Below are 17,180 nucleotides of genomic sequence, written 5' to 3' on the forward strand. Positions count from 1 at the left end.
GTAGCCCAAATATTGGGGTGAACCACGATACATCTTTGTGTTCTTGTGCGTTTGTGTGATTCGCGGCCGGATTTACGTTGGTTCAAGATCCTCCGGATTTTGTGCATCAACAAGGCGTAAATATAAAAAAGTTGGGTTCAAATAAAATTTTCCCGACTCATTACAAACAAACAAATAAACCCTACACCAGGGTTTGTCAGTTGCCACCGCCGCGGCTGCAGAGACTCATCGCCTCCAGAGCATCTCTGCGGTGCCTTAAACCCTGAATTTTCCTGTACACTTTCTCGTAGTTTCTTACATTCCAAACACATTTTTTCCTCCCTGTTGTTGGACTCCGAACCTCCCAAGCCCCTCCACTTCCTCACCGATCAACACATTTTTCATCATGACTGACTCTATCACTGCCGCGACTCCGCAGTCCTCCCCTCCCGCAGCTTCGATAGGAATCGAAATCTCTCCGAACCCTGTTCCGATTGCTTCTGTTACAATTCAAGAACGGAACAAAGGAGGGTGGTGGAATGAATTGCTGGACAGGGAGGAGGCCAAGAAGCAGGTCGTGCTTTCGCTGCCATTGATTCTTACTAACGTTTGCTATTACCTGATCCCGGTGGTGTCCGTCATGTTTGCCGGTCACCTTGGGGAGCTGGAGCTTGCTGCTGCAAATCTTGCCAATTCATGGGCCACCGTTACTGGCTTCGCTTTCATGGTATGGCAAAACCCTCACAATCACTATACGTACCCTTATATCATGCACTGTCTATTATAATATTATTATTAAGCAATGCAAGTATACACGAGCCAACAATCCCAATATGTCTATTTTGTCGATTTCCCTAGTGATAAGTCGAGTTGTCATCGAACCGTCCGAACCGCCTAACCTGGCAGTTCCGAACCGTTGTGGGCGTTTCGGTTTGATTTTGGTGCTCAAAAACTCGAACGGTCTCAGAACAGAGTCAATAGTTTGTGGTTCTCGCTTTTATTTTTGTTGGTACAATGAAATTTTTTTTTTCTGTGTGCACTAATTATATTATTATGTTTGGTATACCTAGTTGTATGCACGACACCATAAAAAATCTCTTGATACAATGAATAGTAAGAACGAAGGTTATGCAAAACTCAATGGAACAAAAGATGCATCTAAAACACATAAAAATGGACCACAGTTTTCGTATCTTATAAATTGCTTCAAATTGGATTGCCCCGTAACTTTCTTATTTATTCTTTTTCTACACATTTCATCTTTTATTTGTATTTCTTTACGATTTTTTTTATGTGTTGCAAACTTTGGATTTTAATAACTAAACTTAGATGGTTTTGTAGTTTATTTGTATTTACATGCATACGTATGGTTGTATGTGAGAAGTGATAACATTGAAGTCTTAATTACTTTGTTATTTGATGACATGATTATTTCATAATAACTCCAAAAATCTCATACTACACTCCTCACAAGTATAATTTTCTTTCTAATTATAGATAGTTTGGAATGCAAAATGAGATTTTTGGAGTGTCAATAACAATTTCTAATATTAAAACCTATTTAGTTTTCATTTTTGTTTCAAAATGGCATCTGAACTGTATGCCTTGTTACAAATGCTACCTGAAAAACAATTGGAAGAAATGTGCCCTCTCAAATCTCAATTTAAAAGTTGTCGCAATGTTCCTTCGGTCCAAAAAGTTGGATTTCTTTCGCACTTGATCCTCAAAAAAAAAAAAAGTTCTATTGATATTCAAACATCATAACACCCTTCGAACGGTCACCTTCTTGACAAATTTTTGGATCTAAAAAAATAGATCGAGTTGGATTAAAAGTGACAGGACATTGCAAACAATTTTGAATTGATGTTACGTATTGCTTGAATTTCTTTTTAGATGGCATTGGTACAATGAAAGGGAATCAAATCCTTGACCTCACCACTTAGGCGAACCCGAGGGGCTTAGGAACTTCTATTATTTATTTATACATGCTTACAACAACAAAAACCAAACCTTATTTCACTAAACGGAGTTGATTGTATAAATCATAAAACGTCACAGCGCTCCGTTTTGCGTCAAGTCTTCCGTTAGATCTAAATACTTAATGTATTTTCTTAAAGTTTCTTTCAAAGTCTTCCTAGGTCTTCCTCTACTCTTTTTGCCTTGACCGTACGTCTCATAGGCCTTCGGCTCACATGTATAAACCACCTTAACCGATTTTCTTTCATCTTATCTTCAATTGTGGTCACTCCTACTTTACTTCGGATATCATCGTTCTTAATCTTGTTTTTTCTCGTGTGCCCACACATCAAACGAAGCATTCTCATCTCCGTTACACTCATTTTTTGCATGTGTTGCTTTTTGACCACCCAACATTCTATGTCATAAAGCATTGTTGACCTTATTGCCGTCCTTTAAAATTTTTCCTTGAGCTTTAGTTGCATACGATAGTCGCACAACACCCGATGCACTTTTCCACTTCATCCACCCAGTTTGTATTTTATGGTTGAGACCTCCATCTAATTTTTCATTCTTTTGCAAGATAGATTCAAGATACCGAAAGTGTTCACTCTTTGTATTTCCTAATCTCCAATCCTCACCCATATCTCATTTTGATCCCATTCTCACTGAACTTGCACACTATATAATATGTCTTTGTCTACTTAGGCGAAGACCTTTATATTCCAACACTTCCTGCCAAAGGTTAAGCTTCAGATTTACTCCCTCCTGTGTCTCATCTATCAGCACTATATCATTTGCAAAGAGCATACACTAAGGGATATCATCTTAAGTATGTCTCATTAACTTGTCCATTACTAATGCGAAATGGTAAGGACTTGAAGCTGAGCCTTAGTATACCCTTATAGTTATGAGAAAGCTTTCAGTTTGTCTTTCATAAGTTACTGTAGCCTTGCTTTATCATACATATTCTTTATTGCTTGGATATACACTACTTGTACTTCTTTTTTCTCTAGAATCCTACAAAGAATTTCTCTTGGGACCCTATCATACACTTTTTCCAAATCTATAAAAATTATGTGCAAATCCTTTTGTATATCTCTATATCGTTTAATTGATCTTTGTTAGAGATAGATTGCCTCTGTTGATGCACAAAACCGGAAGTCTTGGAACAACGTAAATCTGATCGTGAATCTGCAAGAAAGTAAATAATACAAGATGTATCGTGGTTCATCCCAATGTTTAGGCTACGTCCACACTGATTATTGTATTTCTCTGACATGTTGAAGAGGGAGAGAGAAAGCTTCTCTGTGAGGATGAAAGCTCCGAGAGGGTGAGGGTATGGCCTAAGAATTGGCCTCCCCTAATAAGGAGAGTGAGGGGTCCTTTTATAGAATAAGGGCTTCTCACTTATTACATATTTGCCCCTACCTTTATTACATAATTACATTTGAGTCATCCGAGTATTTATACGAGATCTAAATACAGAGACCCTAAGTATGGTACAAACAGTAGTCCCCCAAGTCTTCAGTCAAGAGAGTCTTTTGGTTGAAGACTTGAAATTCAGTCCATGTGTTGGCCGAAGTAACTAGATGTCGTGTTGAACTGATACTCGATATGAGGCGGTGCCCAATTTGAAATGATGCTCAACCAGAAGTAGCAAATGTTGCGAGGCTGCTCTGCTTATGGCTTATGTTGCCTTGGTTGGCTCGGCTTGTGGCGTTTGAAGGTGAGGGGGTCATTTTTATAGAATAAGGGTTCGCTCCTCAATACATAAATGATAGGCTAGAGTTGATGCTCGCAGTGAGGCAGTTGCTCAGTAGGCGGCGATGCTCTCTAATGATGGTGAGGGAGTCATTTTTATAGAATAAGGGTTTGCTCTTCAATACATAAATGATGGGTTAGGAGTGATGTTTGCGGCGAGGCGGTTGCTCAGCTGGCGGCGATGTTCTCTAATGAAGGTGAGGGAGTTCCTTTTATAAAATAAGGACTCGCTCCTCAGTACATGAATAATGGGTGTTCTCTAATGAAAGTGAGGGAGTCCCTTTTATAAAATAAGGGATCGCTCCTCAATACATAAATAATGGGCTGAGTCCCCCAAGTAATTTTCATGAGGCCCAGTTGAGGCCCAATATATGGTACATAATGTAGTCCCCTAAGTCTTCGGTCAATAAAGTATGTTGGCTGGAGACTTCAAATCGAATCCATGTATGGGCCGAAATGGCGGTTGTTCGGAGGCGGTATTTGTATATCTTGCACTGAAGCTTTGTAGGTGAAGCTTAGCAAGTGAAGCTTTTGAATCTAGAGTGACATGAGTGATGCTCATGAATGTTTATGTTGATTGACATGAGTGATGCTCATGGATGTTGACATGAGTGATGCTCATGAATGTTGACATGAGTGATGCTCATGAATGTTGACATGAATGATGGTCATGAATGTTTATGTATGATTGTCATGAGTGATGCTCATGAATGTTTATGTATGAATGACATGAGTGATGCTCATGTATAATTTTAGAGTACTGGGCGTACTTTTGATCACCTAGTAGGTGATAATAGTGGCAGGTTGCCAAATAATTTTGGAGTATTGGGCGTACTTTTGATCACCGGTTGGTGATAATAGCGGCAGGTTGCCAAATAATTTGGAGTACTGGGTGTACTTTTGATCACCTGGTTGGTGATAATAGCGACAAGCTGCCGAATAATTTTTTGTAGTACTGGACGTACTTTTGATTACCTGGTTGGTGATAATAGAGGGCCTGGCTCTTTTGGGCATATAGGCATTCGCCTTCCACATAACACTCCAGCCCATTATTTTGGGCTTGCCATTTTTTTTTAGTTACCCTCTAATGGGGTTTATACAGATGTCTCCGAAAGATAAGAAAAATAAATCACATCATTCAAAAACAAGAAAAGTAAATCACATCATTCTGGTAGGGTGTTTATTCCTTGCTTTTGCAGTGTGGGTGTTTATTCCTTGCTTTTGCTTTTCTCTTTTCCACCGCACCTTTCTTTTGCTTTTGTGTTTTTTCTACAACTTTGAAACTTGCCTTGCTTGAAACGATGAATAGGGATGACAGCTTGCACCTCATTCTTTTTCTTTTGTCGTTCTCTTTTCACTTTCTCAGAAAATAATTTCACATGGCATTATCCTTTTGCTTTCTCACGTCCATGAAACCGCAAGCACAACTTTCTCCTTCTGCTTTCTTTAATTTTTCAGTTAACCACTTTCCCCTCACACAGTCCATTTCCAGATCTCTACTTTCATAATTGGTTTTTCTTGATTGATGTTCCTCTGCATATTTTGAGCTTGAGATCCACTGAGCACATAGAGGGCAACCACACAGTCACCAGGCTGACCCATCTGGACCAGAGCCCACGTCAGCAGCTCTCTGCTGTTCGAGTCTAGCTTCTGCTTCTTATGAGGAGGTAGGCGAGGAAGGAACGGAGACCCTCATAAACTTGACAAATCTAGCAATGACTGAACTCATTTTCTCTGCTGAAAAACTCAGTTAGTGCAGGGAAATCGAATTGGGAAGGAGTGTGGATGGTTCAAGGAAGGTTTAGGTGTCAGGAGGCGAGACCGAACTGCTTGCGAAAGAGAATGGCGAACGTTGCTCAAGCCTCGGCGGCTGGAGAGAACTGGAGAAGGTGAGCGAGTTTGAGGCAGAGCGCGGCGAGTCGGACGGCGACGACATCTCCCTCTTTAGCGCTCACAAAATCTGGATCGACCACTACCCCTTCTCGTTCTGCGCTTGACGAATTTCATAACTCGATTCCGAACGCCAGTCATCTATCAATAACCTCTCCTCGATATGATGAATATAGAACTAATGATCGGCAAAACTTGTGAAAATTTATGCTTCGCCCACCGGAGGCACCACTTCTGAGCAAGACAAGTCACAGTGTCGATCTTAGGGCTTCGATGGAGTTGGGGAAGATGGCGGTTTCAAATATAGATACAACATTGGTCAATGAAAGCCATAACTCTAGAACGAATGAGCCAAGATGCTGGTGACGATATCGTTTAACTTTGGTGTGGCGCTGGTGCAACGTATGCCGCGGTGCAGACGCGGTACATCCACATGGTGAATAACGACTTCACGTCTGATCTCCGTTAAGTGGTAGGAGATGCGGTTCGGTGTCTGCAACTGCACCACACTTGATGCTGCTCAAGCTAATCTTTCTGGAAGGACCGAAGGATCTGAGATGGGTTGGTGAGGAGAGAGAAGAAACTGTGGTTGAGTTTAGGTGTTTTTGCAGATTCAAGGTGGAGTGTGGTGAGGTCTCACGGTGGTGAGATGAAAAAAATGAAAGAGAACCGACATAGTTTTTTGTGTCGATTCCCACAGACGGCGCCAAATGTTGATGCACAAAACCGGAGGTCTTGGAACAACGTAAATCCGACCGTGAATCTGCAAGAAAGTAAATAACACAAGATGTATCGTGGTTTACCCCAATGTTTGGGCTATGTCCACATTGATTATTATATTTCTCTGAGATGTTGAAGAGGGAGAGAAAGAGCTTCTCTATGAGAATGAAAGCTCCGAGAAGGTGAGGGTATGGCCTAAGAATTGGCCTCCCCTAATGAGGAGAGTGAGGGGTCCTTTTATAGAATAAGGGTTCCTCACTTATTACATATTTGCCCCTACCTTTATTACATAATTACATTTGAGTCCTCCGAGTATTTATACAAGATCTAAATACGGAGGCCCTAAGTATGGTACAAACAGCCTCTATAGTCAAGTGCCTTGGCATGATCCCAAATTGATTCTCTGTGTCATGTGTCTCTTGTCTTAGTCTATGCTCAATTACTCTCTCCTAAAGCTTCATGGTATAACTCATTAACTTAATACCCTTATAGCTCATGCAATTTTGTACGTCGCCCTTATTCCTCTAGATAGGCACCAAAATACGTTTTTGTTGACATCTTCTTTGTTGTCAAAATCTTATTGAAAAGGTTTGTGATTCATGCTATACCCATCTCTCCCAAGACCTTCAACACATAGACAGTATATTTTCGGGACCCATTGCTTTTCTATGCTTTATGCTTCATCTTTTTCAATGCTACATCCACTTCCTCTTTCTTGATTTGATGGCAGAAATAATAATTTCTACAATCTTCCAAGTTATTCAACGCACTCCTTTCGTGCTTTTCATTGAAGAGATTATAAACATAAACTCTCCATTTGTCTTTAACCGTGTTCTCATAGCTAGAACATTTTCATTCTCATCCTTGATGCACCTTACTTGGTTCAAATCTCTTGTCTTCCTTTTCCTTGCTCTAGCCAGTTTATAGATATCCAACTCTCCTTCTTTGGTATATAATCGCTTATACATGTCGTCAAAAGCCACTAGCTTAGCTTTTCTCTCAAATTTCCTTGCCTTCTTCTTTGTTATCTTACCTCTCACAATTTTCATTAGTTTTGTTCTTGTGTAAGGCTTTACAACATTCCTTCTCAGCCTTAACCTTTTTTTGTACCTCCTCCTTCCACCACCAAGATTCCTTTCTATGTGGAGCAAAACCCTTAGGCTCTTGTAATACCCCTTTTACAACTATTCGAATACAACTAGTCATGGAATCTCACATTTGGCTAGCATTCCCCTCTATTTCCCAAACGGATTGGGTGAGTACTTTCTCTATGAAAGTGACTTGTTTTTCCTTTTAGATTTCACCATCTAGTTCTTGGACACTTCAAGTTCTTGTTCTTCCTTTTATCTTTTTTTATTGTACATCCATTACCAACAGTCAGCGTTGGTTAGCAAGCTCTCCCACGGTATAAATTTGCAATTCTTGCAAGTTATACAATTCCCCTTCCTTAGTAAAAAGAATCCATTTTTGTCTTTGATGACCCATTCTTGTAAGTGATCACATGCTTCTCTTTTCTTGAAGAAAGTAATGGCTAGATAGAGATCGTATGTGTAGCAAAATCCAAAATGGCTTCCCCCTCCTTGATTCTCTCCCCAAAACCTTAGCCACCATGAAAACTTTTATAGTTGCTGAACTAAAAATATTTACACCATACATATATTTGCGTCTGTATAGTTGCCTGTCTAGTATGTATGCTTCAAAAAGACAAATGAATAGTACTCCTTGTTCGCGTCAGGAATTTCCGTCGGGAATGTTTCCTGGCCGACGAGCACACAGCTCCCCTGGAGGTTGGCGCCGATTGAGGGCTGCTGTCGGGCTTCTGCTTCGCTGTCGGGCGTTGTCGGGCAAGTCTTGTCGGGCAAGACTCTTTGGGCAAGACTCTTCGGGCAAGGCTGAAAGAGAAGGACATCGTTAACTTTGAGAGGTGCCTTTGTGGGGCCTTAGGTGTAGGCCTTGAGGCTCACAATCAAGGTTAACATTTAAGTGCTCAGGCGTGCCACTGCCATCTTTAGCATGGCAAATGTAAAATGGTTGTCGTGCTTTAGTTGTATATATGTATGTATCCAAGAAACCGTGTTAGTTATAACAGGTGCATTTGTGGGGCCTTAGGTGTAGGCCTTGAGGCTTACCATAAATAACTAAACCAGTGCTCGAACACATCATATTTGTTCTCGTGATTGTAGGAGTTTTCTAACTATTATACTTCTGATTACCCGAATCCAAGAAGTAGAATGAACCCAAATAGGTGCCTTTGTGGGGCCTTAGGTGTAGGCCTTGAGGCTTCCCATCAAAGTTCATTCTTATACTTAGACTTTTTAGATCGCTGAACGGAATGAATCTAAATGGATGCCTTTGTGGGGCCTTAGGTGTAGGCCTTGAGGCTTTCCATTAGAATCCATTCCATGCTCAAGCGTTCTATGGTAATCATGATATAATAGAAAGAAAACTAGAAGGTAGGTTGATTACTTGCGCCCTAAGTAACTTCGGACTTCTCGTTTATCAAGGACTGTCGTGGATGGGTTAAGTCCACATAAGGTTCTTTTTTATGCCTTGAGGCCAAGGACTTTTAACTGATCAGATTTACATGCCCGAGGGCTTAGGACTTGGATCTGGTTTGAACACTGACGATATATTCAAATCGGATTCAAGTACTGAGAAAGCCTTTTAATAGTCATGTTGATAGAAATAACTTGCATATAACTGGAAGTATACAACATATTGAAAAGACAAAACCAAAGCAAAGAAGGTCGGGCAAGGTTAAACCTTATCGGGTAAGGTTGCTCGTCTTGCAGGTTCCTATCTTTATAGTTTTGTCAAAGGTCTGAAAGCTTAGAGGGGTAGAGAGAGAGAGATTACAAAAAATGAATCGATACTACAGCAAGGTTGAACAAGGTAGCAGAGCTATTACAAAGGGTTGAAGAGAGGGTTATCCCGAGAGGGATGAAGGTTTGTCCCGAAAGGGATGAAGGCTGACTACAGCTTTGTTTTGAAGGCAAATCTGGTTTGAGCAGAGTTTGTGCTTGCATTTGTTTGTTTGATTGAGTGTCCTTAATCCTGGATTTTCTTTCTTCTTATATAGACAACTCGGCTTGGCCTTTGGTAGCAGCAGCTTTGCCCGAATGCGGTTTGAGGGTGATGACTCATCAGCTATTTTACATGTAATGCCACCATAAAGTGCTTTATGGGCTGTGTAGCTGATCAGTCTACACCACTTGGCCTTTGGGTAGGTAAGCAAGTGGTCTTCATGAGCTGCACCAGGTCAGAAAAGGCCTTTCCCTGCCTTCTGGGCTTCGACTGGGCTTCGGCTATCTTCCCTTTCGGGCCTCCTTTTGGGCCAACTCCTTTCTTGAGCCCAAAGTCAACTTTTAATCCAAACACTCCTACAAGACTTAGATCTGCTCTTGGTATTAGTTGGTAAGAGCTTTGGCAACCTAATCGAAAACCCAAGTAGTAGCTCAATTTGGTTGTAATGAAAGTGCATGAACTTCATATCTACTCCCTTTATCAATTTGTTGTCACATGTTTTCGTATTGAGATTCAGTTCCGCCAAGAAATATATTTCATTACTGTTCTCAGGACTTTGTATTACTTAATTTTGATTCCCCGAATTGCTTCTCTTGCTTTTAAAACGATGTTGATTCAAGTTGCATATTGTGAAGCCATGTACAAGAATTGTGTCTCTAGCAAGCAGTCTGTCCTCAGGAGGAGATGATAATCTGCATTTGGACGTACATTTACCTTGTCCTTATGTTTTAACATTATAGTAGCTGGGAAATTTGAAACTATATGTTCAGAATTGTAATCGAGATGACATGAAATTTAATAAGAATACATGCCTTTTCTTTGAGTTGTTCTTTTGTCTAATTATTTCTTGGTTTAGGTTGGTTTAATTGGAGCTCTTGAGACGCTGTGTGGCCAGGGGTTTGGTGCAAAGTTATACAGAATGTTAGGGATTTATCTACAAGCGTCTTCCATCATTTCTTTCGCGGTCCCTATCATCATATCTATAATCTGGTGGTTTACGGAGCTCATATTCATCTTACTTCATCAAGATCCTCAAATTTCCAAATATGCTGCTCTCTATATCAAATTTCTGATTCCAGGACTATTTGCCTATGACTTCCTTCATAATATTTTGAGATTTCTTCAAACACAATCGGTTGTCATGCCGTTGGTCTTTTTCTCAGTGATTCCTTTGGCTCTTCATGTTCTTGTTGCATATGGTTTGGTACACTGGACAACTCTTGGTTTCAGGGGAGCTCCGCTAGCAGCTTCAATTTCGATATGGATATCAATGCTTATGTTGGCCACATATGTTAAGCGTGCGAAAAAGTTTGAGCGTACGTGGGAAGGATTTTCATTTGAATCATTTCATTATGTCCTCATGGACTTGAAGCTTGCCCTCCCATTCGCAGCAATGGTATGGTAAGTGTTCTTCAATTTTGGTTTTACTTGTTTTTGTATGTTTAACTACAGGAAAGACTGATTTCCGGCTTAGATCAGTAAGCAAAATTTATTGAAGCTCATAAAGCCTGAGCCTTTGAAATTTCAGTACTAAAGTATTCACCTTTTTATCTTTCAGTTTGGAGTACTGGGCTTTTGAGATTCTAGTGTTCTTGGCGGGAGTGATGCCAAATGCGAAACAAATCACTTCCCTGATTGCAATGTGGTAAGCTTTCGGTTTTAAACACTTGATTTTGAACTAACTCAAGTAGCCTTTTTCTTAATAATCGCTCCAGTGTGAATACAGAGGCAATTGCATACATGATTACATATGGCCTGAGCGCTGCTGCAAGGCTGGTAGAACAATAAATCCCGGGTTATTCTTATCCCTCCAAGTTTTTCAGCACCTGCATTCTGTTTCACCATCTGAAACAAGTATTACTGTTCTGGTTAGCACAAGGGTGTCTAATGAACTGGGAGCAGGCAATCCGGAGAAAGCGAAGAAAGCAATGGTGGTGACTCTTAAGCTCTCCGTGCTTCTTGCTTTCCTCGTTGATCTGGCTCTAGCAGTTGGTCACAATTTATGGGCTGGCCTTTTCAGCGACAGCCGTGCAATAATCAAGCTATTTGCTTATATGACACCGTTTCTTGCCATATCAGTACTTGCAGATTCCGTCCAAGGTGTCTTATCAAGTTGGGATCATCTAGTTTTTCCATGGGGGCTATTTAATCTACTATTCTGCAGAGCATCTTTGAAATGACTTTTGGTATTTTAGGTGTGGCCAGAGGATGTGGGGTGGCTGCACTTGGATGTGTACGTAAACTTGAGCACGTTCTATTTGATCAGGATGACAATTGCAGGTGTTTTTGCACACCCAAATACTTGTACACACTCATATCAGTTGAGATTACCCAATTCCTATGCTGAATACAGAAAGTGGAACAAGCAGGGGGCTAATAGTCGATTGGCTTTGTTTATATAATCTAATTCATTTCCCATTTTGTGCTTGATTCGGCACAGGGCTTGTGGCTCGGTTTAATCTGTGGCGTTTGCTGTCAAGCCGGCCTACTTTTGTTGGTTACGCTGCGCAGAAAGTGGATTCGATTGGATTTAGCCCATACTGCATAGGCAGTGTTTGGTCTGAACAAAGTCATCAAGCAAAAGTTTTAAGCAACACCATTTGGCCAAATTATTCGACTAGTTTTGTTGGTTAGGCTGCGCAGAATGTGCATGTGCTATATATTTTTTAGGCAAAGCTTGTATTAGTTGGACTAGGGTTACGATATTTAAACTCTTCATTTCTCAGAGATAAGACCAATGTAGAATTTCAACAACTTGCGCTCTGTCAACCGAACTTGCAAGCTACTTTGAGTTTGAGCAAGTTTTGCACATTGTATCCTAATAACACAACACATAAACATATGAACTAATACGATTATTTTCGATTTCATGTGTTTTTTTCAATGTAATGTAATTTGAATGGTAATTATTCGTTGTGAATCTAAAATTAGCACTGCATTTTAGGTATTTTCAATTCCATGTGTTTTTTTTCTTTCGATGTAATGTAATTTGAATGGTAATTATTTGTTGTGAACCTAAAATTGGCATTGCAATTTAGGTATTTTCGATTTCATGTGTTTTTTTTTTCCCAATGTAATGTAATTTTAATGGTTTAAAATTGGCAATGCATTTTAGGTATTTTTAATTTCATGTGTTCTCTTTCAATGCAATGTATTTTGAAAAGGTAATTATTCGTTGTGAACCTAAAATTTGCACTGCATTTGAATTTTGGGTGTAGTGTCCTATATTTTTGGGCAACACATTGGAGTGCTTTGGGACTTTGGTTGAGATTTTTGGGTACCTTATGGTTGACAGCCTTGTAGTGTGTAATGGATAATTACTTGTGACTCAAGTTATAAGTTTGCATGAGAGTGATGCAGAGAGAAAACGAAGGGAAACTGATGATGGCTGCATGAGAGAGAAAGGTACGATTTATAGGGAAAAAATATATTTTTTTTTTTGATGAATCCTGGGCAAGGAAGAAAATATCGGTAATATCGGACATATCGGTAGTCTGAAAACACGGAAATATCGATGGAAATATCGGGATAATATCGATATCGATAAAAATTACATGGAAACCACGGAAATTGTAAGAAAAACTTGGAAATTTTTATTGAAACTTTGCAGGATGTTTATTTAGTCAATTATCTATTAGTTTATCACAAAAAAATTGGAAGGAAATGCATTGCATGATGGATTTAACATTATCAAGTTGATTATATAACGATCTGACAAACATTGTGAGTGTAGAAAATATGTAGTAATTAATGAAAGAAGTCTAAACACACCATAATCATTTATATATAATGAATTAGTACAATATTTTACACTTTAGTACCACATAGAGTTCCTATGAGGTTCAAATTTTTCACTATCTTCATCATCTCTATGTGTAGAATGAGTGTATTGTGAAGAGTAGTTATCAAATGATAAATCCCCAAAATAGTTTTGCATGTAATTGTTAATATGCCACCCATATGGATCCGAGATTGGTTGAGGTTGTCCATAAGAAAAATCATTTGAAGATTGAGTCTGGGATTGTTTCCATGAGTCGCTCGATTCCATCCCAACAGGAATGGGATATGAAGGGTAGGGAAATGGTTGGTTATGAGTATAACCATAGTTACTACTTCCCAATCCAACAGAGTCTGAAGTTCTAGATAACGAGTCATCTTCTTGACTTGACAAAATCCCCTTGCCTCTTTCTCTGCGAGTATAGTCCTTCCCTATGGCACCAATTCCTGGTCCTGCCCGCCTACTGCCATGGTCATCATCCTGTGTTGCATGCGTGAAGTTTGCCTCACCAGTGAAGGGGCTCATATATCCGGGAGGTGGTGGTCCATAATAGTTTCCATATCCACCACCACTACCTCCAGCTCCACTATGTCCTTCATCATTCCCACCTCTGGTGGTAGGTGAGTCTCTTGATCTTGTACTAGAGCTATCATTAGTATCAGCACGATGTTGTGGTTGTGTAGGATTGGAAGAAGGTGGAATTCCAGTGTTTCTTGGTCTTGGGCGCAAAAGTTCTTCCAAAGAGTCAGAGCTGCTAGATCCCACCTCCTCCTCTAATACTCTTTCTACGTTTATCCATTCATTACATGCTTCTTCAGCAACTCTGGGAGCTGGGTTGCCTTCATCATCATCTAAATGAAGAGGTCTAATCCATTGAAAAAGTTGGTTACCCTCCGTATCATCATCTTCACCAACAATATCAAACACATCTAGTGGGTCACCACGGTCGACATGATCGATTTCTGCTTCCTTATCTCGAATTTGAAGCTTCATGTTGTAGTAGCAATAAACTAATTTTTCCAAGCTACTATGAGCCAACTTATTTCTTTGCTTTGTGTGTATGAGTGCAAATGTGCTCCAATTTCTTTCACAAGCAGATGAGGAAGTTGTTTGTGATAATACTTTTATTGCTAACTTTCTCACAGTTGGTGCATCGGTCCCATACATGATCCACCATTCAGTTACAATGAAAAATAATGTTGATAAGCCTAATAACTCCAACAAATTCTATTATAAACTTATAGTGAAATATGTTTATACTCACTAGGAGACATATTTGTTCGAGCAGCAACTGATGTTGGTTCTCCAAAAGTTCTTCTTGCATCTTTAAACCATGTTAGCTGAATACAATAAATTGTGTTAGTTTAATCCAACAAAGTAATTATTATAATTTAAGTAATTGTGTACCTCATTTCCAAATTGGCCAACTGCTGGTGATGCAGGGTCTAATTTAGAGTATACATTATGTACAGCACGTATAAGGTTACCATCATCTCCAACACCGGGTCTGTATTGGTATCGGGGATTCAAATAATATGCTGTTCAAAGAAACACATACTCTAATAAGAGAAATAATACTTATGCAACTAAAGAAATGAATTGCAAATTATGACATAATTTATACCTGCTGCATGCAAATCGTGGTATAATGTTTTATACCATCGGTCTTCAATTATCTTTATGACCCACCTTGCACCATGTTTTCTTTCCAATTCATCCTTCACTACACGCATCAACTCATATACTGCCCCCCATAGTAGGATACACTTCTGTGTCAACGATCCGTAAAACTTTGTAAAGAGGTTCAAACAGTTGACACACATGTTCTGATTGAGTCCAAAAAGCATGATCAAGCACTATACTTTCCACCATACGACCTGTATTTGAGCGGCTCAAATTGTGGTTGGCCCAATCGTCACTAGTGAATAGTTTCTTCAACCCTGCTTTCTTCTTGAGTAGGCTGTCTAATGCAATATAGTTGGTGGCGAATCGAGTGGTAGCTGGACGAATAATTTCTCCTTTGCAAAATTCACGCATCTTTGCCAACAACCAACCATGATTGTAAATATAATTTGTGATCGTTCTAGCTCTTTTGACCACAGTAGCAACATTCTCTCTCTTCCCCATTGCCTCAAACATGAGATCAATACAATGTGCTGCACATGATGTCCAAAACACATTATGATGCTTCATTAACTTTTTTCCAGCTTTGACAAATGCAGAACCGTTGTCGGTCACGACTTGGACAACATTATGCTCTCCCATCTCCATGATTACATCCCTCAATAATTTGTAAATATACTTGTAAATATACTTGTAATTCTTTATATGGTCTGAAGCATCAACAGACTTCAAAAAAATTGTCTTTCCCTTAGAGTATACCATGAAGTTGATGATAGACAATCTGGTCGGGCCGGTCCATCCGTCACACATGATTGTGCAACCATTAGTTTCCCACTTTGACCTCAACTTGTTAACATACTCGCCAATGTCTTTATACTCCATATCCAAATATTTGTTTCTTATCTCATAAGGAGTGGGAGGTTGTACTCCAACACCGGCCTGTTGACATCCCACTACCATATTTTTGAAATGATGTGATGATGCCTTCGCAGCAGGGACATTTTCATAGATAAAGAACTTGCTAATTAGATGCCCCATTCCCTCCTTCACATTACCTCCAGTGAAATAACTCCAAACACTCTTTTGACGTGCTTTGGATGACTTATATAAACTTGGGGCTATTGGTGGTGTTGGTTGTGATTCTCTAAGACTACCTTCCCGTCTCATTTGTGCACCACCACTTGTCCCGGAACCTTGTGCTCTGTTAGGAATTTTATGAAGGTGTTCTCTTTCCCATGCTGACTGTTTGGAGGCACGTAATGCTTGTTTCAAACTGCGTCGTTCTTCAGGTCCCATGTCATCATCACATTCGTCCTCATTGTCATCATCATCACTGTCAAGCTCTTGGCCATAGACTTCTCCCCGTAGCCCAGCTCGAATATTTTCCATTCCCTGTGTTATCTTTTCCTTCTGCTGTTTTTTATTTTTTAACAATGTGCTGATGAATGCCTTCACTTCTGGGGGGACATTATCGCATCATTGGACATTTTTTGCTGGATCTAATCCACTAAGATGGTACTTAAGTCGTGTCACTCCGCCACTCTTCATTACCCAACCACAATATTTGCAAATTGTGCCATGTTTGTTTCCGTCTATTGGGTATCCATGTTCCCAAGCTGGATCACGTTTAGTAGCTCCACTGGACATCGTAAATGTACCTACATTTATTTTTCATGAAAATTAGACAAAAGAATTAAATAATAAAGTTATTTAAGAGAACCTAAATAATAAAGTTATTCTACAGAAGAATTAAATATGAAGTAAAGAAAATGATTGTAAAAATTTAAGTAATTAAAAAAATAATATGGAATAATAAAACCTAATATTAATGAATAATAATCCAATTTGATAAAAAAATAATCCTAATATAAATGATGAATAATATTCCTTTTTGATAATAATCCTAATATAAATAATCCTACTATAAATGATGATAATTATGTTTCATGAAAATAATCCTAATATAAAACATAGTGATGAATAATATTCCTTTTTGATAATAATCTAATTTAATAATAATCCACTTTAATAATAATCCAATTTAATGAATAATCCAATTTGATAATAAAAAAAAACCTAATATTAATGAATAAAAAGCCAGACACCAAGTGAGACAATTTTGGAGGATATTTGAGAATACCCATCTGTTTTTTTTTTTTTTTTTTTTTTTTGCCTAAGTTTTGGACCTTTTGGTTCAACCCAACCCAACCCAAGTGTGGTTATGTTTGAGATTTGGGCCTAAGGTCTAAGTTCAACAAACTCAAGTTTGGAGACTACATTGAGTGGGCTTTAATGAATAGTCTAATTTGATAATAAGCCAATTTAATGAATAATCCAATTTAATGAATAATAATCCAATTTGATAATAATCTAATTTAATGAATAATAATCCAATTTGATAATAAAAAAACCTAATATTAATGAATAATAATCTTATTTGATAATA

At 39.0% G+C, this 17,180-nt stretch overlaps 1 protein-coding gene across 1 annotated transcript; it reads left to right on the top strand.

Annotated features, from left to right (window-relative positions):
- Positions 1 to 285: 285 nt before the first annotated feature.
- On the top strand, positions 286 to 12,024 carry LOC103425341 (protein DETOXIFICATION 19-like). The gene is made up of 5 exons (XM_029109150.2): positions 286 to 706; positions 10,190 to 10,734; positions 10,892 to 10,978; positions 11,049 to 11,105; positions 11,207 to 12,024. The coding sequence occupies exons 1-5, from the start codon at positions 386 to 388 to the stop codon at positions 11,511 to 11,513; spliced, it is 1,317 nt and encodes a 438-aa protein (XP_028964983.1). The 5' UTR covers positions 286 to 385; the 3' UTR covers positions 11,514 to 12,024.
- Positions 12,025 to 17,180: the final 5,156 nt, after the last annotated feature.

Source organism: Malus domestica, chromosome 10 (genome assembly GCF_042453785.1).
Source record: "Malus domestica chromosome 10, GDT2T_hap1".
NCBI classification, from domain to species: domain Eukaryota; kingdom Viridiplantae; phylum Streptophyta; class Magnoliopsida; order Rosales; family Rosaceae; genus Malus; species Malus domestica.